Source organism: Phalacrocorax aristotelis, chromosome 1 (genome assembly GCF_949628215.1).
Source record: "Phalacrocorax aristotelis chromosome 1, bGulAri2.1, whole genome shotgun sequence".
Lineage (NCBI taxonomy): Eukaryota > Metazoa > Chordata > Aves > Suliformes > Phalacrocoracidae > Phalacrocorax > Phalacrocorax aristotelis.
This window is the reverse complement of record NC_134276.1, coordinates 32698885-32707963: the sequence shown is the minus strand read 5'-3', so window position 1 is coordinate 32707963 and position 9079 is coordinate 32698885. Positions and strand designations below refer to the sequence as shown.

The window sequence follows — 9079 nt, the reverse complement described above, 5'->3', positions numbered from 1 at the left end:
CCCAGTTATGAGCATCAAAGGCAGATCGGGAAGCCTGGGATCAGGAAAGGGCATGAGAGCTGAGCTACCAGGAAGGACATTTCCATGAGAAATAACCCAAAAGTGAAATGCTGGGAAAAATCTAAGCTACTCCTTGGAGGCCACTGGGGAAAGATTGCGGAAGTGGGTTGTGCGAGGAGGGTGTGCAGGAGCTCCCAGCTCCCGGGGGCGGGCAGGGAGCTGGCTCTGAGGCGAGGTCCCCCCAGCGCTCGCATCACAGTTGGTCCCCTCTGTCCCCTGGTGCCCTTGGACACCCCGGCAGCAGCAGGACCTCAGACTGGGCTGCTTGACAGGGGTGCAGGGAGAGGCAAGACCACCATCCCCAGCAAGCAGGTGAGCACATGCCGGGGTGTAATTTAGCTCTGCCGACTTACCCAGCCTGGCTTGATTTCATTCGGCTTCCCTTCAGCCAGCTGACCCGCCTGCCCACCTCAGCTGCCGAGAATTTCCTGGGATTATTTAGTTCAGAGATGGGGGAAAAATGATAGGGGAGGTGGGAGAACTTGAAGCTTCTTTCTGAAGCATGGGTCGATGTCTTTCCTGCAGTGCAAAAGAGCTGACAGAGCTGCTGTCAAGTTTAATTGTCCCCAAGATAATGTCCTTCAATGCTGTATATATTATACATTTCTGTTTATCCTGAAAACATGCCATCTAAACACTTTAAATGTAAGTGACTTTAACAACTCTAGCTGCTTGCCCATGATATGCAGGGGCAAAAGGGTCTGGGCTTATGATGCTGGATGTTTTCTGCTTCTCCTCTAGACATTTAGGGGTCTGTTCCACACCGTGGCTGATTTACCTCCCCATCTTGGGGCTGTCGGTGGAAATGAGACTGGCCATCCCGGGGTGACAGGATGGGTTGGAAAGACTGTGGGGGAGAGGGTGCAAAGGAAGGCATGATATATGGCCCTGAACACGGCATAAGTGGAAACAAAAACTGCCAAAACTGGGAGTTTTAGGGGAAATCCCTTTTAGCAGAGGAACGATGTGAGATAAACCAGCTGGCGATGTAGAAGGCAACCGTGAAAGTCACATGGAGGCCCTATTGCAATAAAATCAAGTGTTACTGCAAACAGACCTATATTGCAATTGCTCCCTCCTGCATTAAGGGATTTTGGCTTTTAAATTCAACCAATAATTCTCTGAGCTTTTGGACAAGCTTGGGAAGGGGGTGCAGGAAGCATCTATGGATATTGACTCTCAGAAGTAACCTAGAGGAGCCCGGGGATGCAGTACTGCATGGTGGAGACGGCAGGGAAAGGGGGAGCAGCAGGTTTTGGAAAGGAGAGGGCAAAAATAGGGCAGGGGGTGCACAATGTGATGGCAGAGCTGGAGGGTACGAGCAGGTTGTGCATGGCTGTCACCCCATGCCTAATGCTTGGGGCAGAGACACAGGGGCAAAATTCATGAAAGTGAAACTCCTCCACCCATGGAAAAGCAGAACTGGGTTTCCCAAGGGACAGGAGAACAGCTGGGGGAGCTCACTGGGGGAGGGGGGTAGACCTGGGTGAAATTGTACAGCCAGCTTCTTTTTTTTTCTTTTTCTTTTTTTTTTTTTTTTTTGTGTCTAGAAAAAGGCACATTTGTGCTGTTAGAAACACTGCACAAAACCCCTAAAAATTTCAACAATTTGGTTGTAAAAACTACTTCAGCCTCAGTTCAAATCACTTCGCAGTGAAAAATCACACAAATTTGACTTTGCTAAAAACTGCAGAAAATAAGATTTTCTTTGGCAAAAAACAATTTTTTTTTTTTTTTTTTCTAAAAAGACTGAAATCCTTCCTTTGGCCAAGTTTACTCATGACTAGAAGGTGATTTAAGCTGCAACATTTTAGGCAGAGGGAAGGGGAGAAGAGTGTTGAGCAGGAAAATCTGAGGTTTCTCTGACCGAAATGAGAAGTGTTGGAGGTACAGCCCTGCAATATGGATTTTAAAGAGATGAGTTTTTTGACTATGTGAAAAAGAGGCAGACAGACTGTAGGAAAGAGATGAGCAATCACTATTGCAAGGCTAGAAAGCAAGAAAAGTAATGGAGCTATCAAAGGATATTAAGAAAAGAGTGATGGGAGAAATGAGAAGGAAACATGGAGAGTTATCTATGGGTTGTGACAGTTTTGGGACCGTGGTGGTGGGAACTTGTCAGAAAAACATGCAAAGAGCAGCAGAGTTCTCCTGGTCCCGATGTCCCAGGGCTGTGATTTGGAGTTTGAATTATTTGTGCATATTGTATCACTCACTGCCCTTCCTGTTCACAGTTCTGTGGATTTTAACATCAAAAAGCACAACTGCCATTGCGTTTTTGTGGCATCCTGTTAAAACAGACTACTGAGCATCAACAAGAAAAAGCTGGTCTTGAAGCCAGTTTTTCACTGTGATCCTTCAAAGATGTTCTATTTTGAAAAGTTGGTTTCAGTCCCATAGCAATGTTTAATACAATGTTTAATTCATTTGTCTGTCAGTTATCTGGGAACAGGCTATTCTGAGGCACAAGGTATTCGTACATTTTACTCCCTTACATGTCTGTAAAAATGAGGTAGAGATATAAAAGGACAGCCCAGGTTTTTATACCAAAGCTTGTGGTGCTGCCACAGAGCTGCTTTGTCTACCAATGCCAATTTTCTCAGCTTCTACAAACTATGTTTCTGGTGTATCCCTTACCTTTCAGAGTCAAAGGGGCAACACGGTTGACTGTGGGAAATGACTTATTTGCTTGATCCTGTCGTCCAAGGTACTTTAATTCTGGCCTTGAATTTTGGCGGTAACTCTGTGCATTTGTATTTCCTGTCCTTTCAGTCCTTACCAAGCTTCTCCAGTCCCGCTGTGTCACCTACCTCTTGCAAGCAGACAGTGGCTCTTGCAGAAGTCTTGGAAGACTTTCACACAGTCCTCCTCAATTTACTAAAGAAAGGCCATGTCTGCTTTTGATCTGACGAACCAGAGCATGCAGCGTACAGAGCCTGAGATAGAATGTATCGTCCCGCGGATGAAACTGAGGGGTAAGATGTTTGTCTATATTGATGGTAAATGGGTGAATGAGATCTACTGCCAGCCACCCTTTGCTTCCCACCATAAATACTTTGGCAAGAAAGCACAGAATAAGTGGAGCATCTGGGAGGAGAACAGAGCACTCTGGGAGGAAAACCAAGTCCTCCGGATGGAAAACAGGATGCTCTGGGAAGAAAACAAGGCTCTACAATCTCTCCAGTCACAGAGCAAAGCTGTCCAGATTATTTACACTGATGTCATTCAGCAAAGACTCCAGAAGGAAAATAAGCCATTACCATTCTTCCAAGAGAGGAAGATAGGCTTTCAGGTCAGCCCAGGCAACAAGGGTCTCCAGGCAGTCCAGGAAGATAATAGAGTCTTAGAGGATTTCCAGCAGGAAAATATAACAATCCCCATCACCTGGAAAGGCCAAAAAGCCATCACAGTCCATGAAGAGAGCAAAGATGCTAGCTCAGATCAGAAGGACATCACAGAAGGTCAGACAGACATCAGATCAGAAGATGTCATCACAGCTGTGGAAGAAGGAAACCCTGGCCCAGCTCCCCAGCAAGAACGTGAAGCTAAAAAGAAGACTACTACTCCAACCCAGAATGAGGCTGAGTCTGCCCCAAGCACACATGGTGAGTATGAAATCCTCCGGGCTCTCCAGAACTTATATGAACTGCTCCATGTCTTCCTGAAAGTGAATCATCTACTTGGGGAGAAACAGGGCTGTCACATTCTCTATGATGTGAACAGAACCTTCCAAGAAGATTACAATAAACTGAAGCTGCAGCTGAATGCTGTGAAAAATACTGTGTCAGACATTACAGCTCAAATGGAAATGCTGGAGAAGGAGCTCATTGCCATCACTTCCCCAGTGTATGAAGAAGCAGGACAGAAGCTGGCAACTGAGTATCAGCTTGGAGAGATGTGAAGCTTGGTGCTAAGACCTACTAGTTCAATTTCCTGGAAAGCTTCTCTCTTTGTTTCAGGGAATCTAATAAAATCCCAGCAGAGCCTGAAGACATCTGGCAGACATTGTGTTATTCTGAAACTTTCTTTCATTACTTAGCTGTATTTCACACTCTGATTACACAGTGTGGGTGACTGTCATGAAATTGCTTATTGTCAAGAAAACGTTTTTTTCCAAAGTTTCTGATAATAAGACCTAGATTTTCAAGAGACAATTCATGCTCTTCACACTTAATTTGACGCTTATGTTGGCCATACTTTTCAGAAGGATGGGCATTTCCTGAAAATGAGGATCCCAACCATGACCTGAATTTGGATCCCCAGTGGCCTCTTTTTTCTTATGGCTGGCCAAGCTCAATGGCTGAACTGTGTCTTCTGCCACGTACCAGCCTTCCCTCTTTCATCTAGGATAAGCAGCGGATTATGGAAAATGTAGCCTCACAGAGGAGAGAGGCCCATGAAAGAAAATGGGGCATAGAAAAACACACTATATGTGCCATATATATATATTCTTGCTGTTTCCTTTTCCCAGTCCCACATTCCCACTTAAATTGTTGTCTCTTTCCCTTGTTTAAAGCTCTTCCTCAGAAGAGAATCCGTCTCCTGCCTCAGAGTAACAGGACCATAAAGCAAACGTCACCCACCAGAACAGCACATCCCCTTCCGCCTTGGTTATTTGTAAATTACCTTCATAATTTTGTATCTTAATTAAGCTTAATTCTTCTCAAAAGGCCTTGTTTTGGTACACTTGAATAATTCTACTGATTTCAAGTGAGATTATTATTTGCTGATAAATAACACTTTTAGGATGCGGTGTGTATAGGAAAGATTGCTTAGCATCTTATAGCTTACTGCTAAAAGGAAAATACCTGTTGACTTTGGTGGCCTTTTTGGACCAGATCTTGTTTGTGGCCAGGAATTAAGCATGTCTTTGTCTGCAAACAATCCTGTTTATGGAGCTAACAGCTCTCTAGCCTGGAGGAGCACTGATATTTCTGGTCGTACCACAGGGCAAGGGAAAGGGCGGCACCCTGCCCCTGTGCATCAGAAGTCCTTGGGCAGCTTTGTGAGTCTGAGCTCTCTTTCTGCAATCTTCCATTGGACTAGGAGACTTGAAAGCAGGATCACCACAATAACTTACTGTCGCATACTGCGGACTGGGCTGGGGTAATCATTCTGCAATGCTACGCCCTGATACCCTCACCAGTCCTGTCCTATCACCCAGTGGGCCCCGTTGGCCAGACCATTGCAGGCAGGTGGGGAAGGGCAGACCTCCTCTGTGCCTTGTCCCTGCTGCTGCTTCTCTTAGGATTTTTACATCTTGTCCTCTCAGCACCTTTTTGTTTGAATGTCTGATGATTTCCCTCCTTTGTTTTAAACTGTTGATAACTGATATTGGCTCAGCAGTCCCCTCACCATGTGCTTTCTTCAGCTTTGCTTCTGTGTCTTGCACAGCCTAGCAGCCACCATACTGTCTTGCAGACGGACCAGCTGATGGGACACCTGCAGTTCACCCTTAAGCTGCTCTCCACAGAACTGGCCCACTGACTGACAGCTCAAAAATTTGGGCCCTGCCTCAGGGAAATAGCCCCAGAGAAAATGAAAGATGTCAGGGGTGTGCCCTCCCTTGTGACGGAGGGGGAGAGAAAGGAAAGGGGTGTCACACTCATGTGGGTGCTCAGGTGGGGAAAACTGCCTGTTTCTGCACCATCGCTGAACTGTCACATGCAACTGTAGCCTGGGAGGGGTGGACAAGAAGACTACAGTGAGAAATGTGAGTCTCAGCTCATAGTCCAAAAGCATATTCACAGCCCTCTGCTACAAAGCGTTGATGAATAAAGGAGGACTCCTCCTCCCAGGCAGACGTCATGGTGGGGCCACAGGAGTGACCAGAGCAGGCAACAGGGCCACATCTCCTGCACAGAGCAGTGAGGTCCCTCTTGATTTCTTAAACAGTCAGACAAGGCAGGTTTTCAGCTTTCTCCAAGCAAGTAGGTTGCCAAATGCAGCATTTTGGTGGCTGTTCCATGACTTAAGCTGGTACTGGGATGTGTATCTGCTCACACTATGAATGGACACACCAGTGTCAAGTGACCGGCTGACACAGAAGATGGAGAGCCTGTTGATATGATCATGTTTAAAAGGTCTGGTCTCAATTGTGTGGCCAGAGTGTCTGGAAATGCATTTTCCTGTCTGTCTTGGACATCCCTGATGCAGTGCAATTTGTCGCAATCTTTCAGGCAGAATAGGGGAGAGTCTTTAAGTAATATAACAAGACAGGCACAATGAGACTTCTGCAGAGCAATTGTAGGAGCATTATTGTAAAGCAAAGGGAAGGTTAGGGTAAGGTTTACGTCTGCAACAGGACCGAAGAAGCAGCTTGTCACTCTAGTTTACAGGTCTCTAAGTGATTTGGCACCAAATTACCTAAAGGATGAATTATCTTTCACCCTGTATTTTATTCAGACAGCACCAGTCCAAATACCAGCAATGACTGTTTACTCCGGAGGCTTAAAGTAAGGGGCATTTTCTTCTGCTGTTAGAGCTTCAAGATGCTGAGGCAAATCTTTTCTCATGGTTGAAGGTAAAGGTCTGGCTCTCAGTGATGCAGGGGGAGCGGGGCTGTGTGTGTAAGGACCAGGTGGGAAGAAGAGGGCCTGGAGCAATGGCCATTAATAGAAGGATGTGCAGACAGCAAGTTGCTCCTGCTTAATGACAGGATTACAACTATATATAGATAAATACCTCAGCCCTGTGCTTGGGAACGTGTTCATGCTTCTGTACCTTCAGACACACTCCTTTTCTCCTAGCTGTCTTCCTCGCTGTGTTTCAATGTAATATATGTTAAGATGCAGAAGGGAGTCTACGGACACCCTAATGCTGAGCACTGAAGGGGAGTAGTGGTAGTGACAAGTTTTGGTCATGTCTTTGCATTTTAACAAAGTGACTTGTGTCCTGTTAGAAGAAATAGACCACTTATTTGCCAGTGGTCAGGACACTGTCTCCTACCATGTCCCTGTACATGGGCAGGAAAGACTCATGGACATGCAGCTTTCCACTAGGGAGAACCATCTCACCTAACATCAGATGTCCAGGAAAGGACATCCAGAACTCAGCTTTTCACCCTGGGCTTCCTCTCTAGCCTGTAAGAAAAAATGGGTGCCCTCAGGCTGTGATTTATCTGGCCTCTCTTGGACATCTGTTTTAGGATGGTCTGAGTCACCAACTGGAGTCACTTGCTTCCCTCTGTTGCCTCTATAATTGCTTTGGAAGCAATTAGCTCCAATGTGGACATTCAGTTTGGAGCCCTCTGAGTTAGAGGGGACATATCCTGCTCTCTGAGTGAGGAGCTTGGCAGTACCGAGTAGAGGAGGTGCTTCACCAGGTGGTGAAGTGGCACAAGCTTGGGACCGTGTGCTGCCAGTCCCAGTCCCTCGCTTTGCTTTCTGTGGGATGCCCTCATTAAGCAGCTGACTCAGATCTCTCCATTTTGTGGGGAAATTATTACTTTGTGAACAAAATTGAGTTAGTCTGGGCAGAACTTAACTGTCAGGAACACATGTAAGATCCTCAGGGGAACACGCTGCTTCTCCCGAATGCTAATGATGTTCCCGGAGTGAATTAGGTTTTGTGAGCCCTTCGTGCTTTGATTGCTGCTTTGGGTGTTTGATCTTCATGGTTATAAAAAGTCTATTCCTGGTGTATGTTTTTTTGGCATCTCTCATAGAGAAGTTCAATTGACTCATGCCTTAAAGGTTTCTCAAGCCTGTCATGTGCTGAGATAACGATGTCCATAATGACTGCCCAGCACTTAATCTTGCAGAGGACTGTGTGATAAGCAAACTCTCATAACTGCAGAAGGTACCAAATATCAAGTCTGTGCTTATCTGGTTGCAAACTAGGCAGAGCTGGTGACAACAGTGGAGGATCACTTCTGGGTGATGTGAGAAAGGTAGATGATCACAAGTATTGCTCAGTCTACATAAACATTGCTCAATCTGTTACTCTATGTTGAGGGCACAGATGGTGAAATTTGACTGAGTTGCCTACAGAGTGCCACAGGACTACACGGGGACAGTCCTAAGCACTGCCTATTGTCTGCTTTGCTCCATGGTCCCAGTGAACGGCATTAACCACTTCGGTGGGAGCCATCCCAGTATCCTACAGGTCTCCATCCAGAGTTGGTGCTGGTGAGAAGGGCTGGGCTCACAGCTTTTGCAGCCTATTTAAAGTACGAATGGAGGAAAAATGCAGCAGTAGGTATTTACAGGAACAACTTATTAATTATCATACCATTCAGGCAAGTTTGGGAAAAAATGGGGTGAGCTTAATTTTTTTTCCTGGCCTGCTCACTGATTTATAAGTCCCTGGAAACTGATAGCTATTCTGGTTTGAAATAGATGGATGTCATTCTTATAGTGCATAATTTACCTTTTGCAGAGAGACGAACTTTCTGTCTCTCTCCTTATTGTTACTGATTATCTCCTTATTTTTGCACTACTCATTTGCCAGTACTATTTTTGGAAAGCTGCATTTTTGGCAAGGTCACCATCAGCCTCTTGCTTCCCTGTAAATTGGATTATTGCCTGTAGCTGGGCTCTGTGCAAATGTTGACTTTCCTGTTCTCAGTTCTTATTAGTCAGTCTAATACAGCTGGTTTTGTTCTGTCTTCATATAACTCCCACCCTGGCCTTTTGCACTTGTCTTAGCAGCCCCACCACATCCTCCTGTCCCTAAACTGCAATTTAGGATTTTTTTCAAAGTGTTTTGAAGTTCCTTGAGCACTGGCTTGCTGCTGTCAACTGCTGAAAACACTTTTCCCAGAGTTTGCTTGTGACTTCATGATGCTGGGGATATGGCACTGGCCAAACCCGATGCCCTCCATGGTGGTGCAGGCTGTTTTTCTGGGGTTCTCAGCAGCACAGTCTTGTTTTCCCAGTGTCAGTTCCAGTTCAGCACAGAATTAGCCATAAGTGTACTTTTAAAAGCAGGATATGGTAGAAGCCATTCACTCAGCCTTTGTGCTGAAACAGGACTGGTCATCTTCCTATTTTGACGTTCCAGTTTGAGAGCAGACTAC

At 45.7% G+C, this 9079-nt stretch overlaps 1 protein-coding gene across 1 annotated transcript; it reads left to right on the top strand.

Moving 5' to 3' along the window:
- The first annotated feature begins 235 nt into the window (after window positions 1-235).
- CBY2 (chibby family member 2) lies at window positions 236-4719 on the top strand. Its single transcript, XM_075081915.1, has 2 exons — window positions 236-372; window positions 2833-4719. Exon 2 carries the CDS (start codon window positions 2951-2953, stop codon window positions 3959-3961), a length of 1011 nt encoding a protein of 336 aa, XP_074938016.1. The 5' UTR covers window positions 236-372; window positions 2833-2950; the 3' UTR covers window positions 3962-4719.
- Window positions 4720-9079: the final 4360 nt, after the last annotated feature.

Excerpts from the sequence above, each read along its gene's own strand:
- CBY2 (XM_075081915.1), top strand. The coding sequence starts at position 2,951 with ATGTCTGCTTTTGATCTGACGAACCAGAGCATGCAGCGTACAGAGCCT.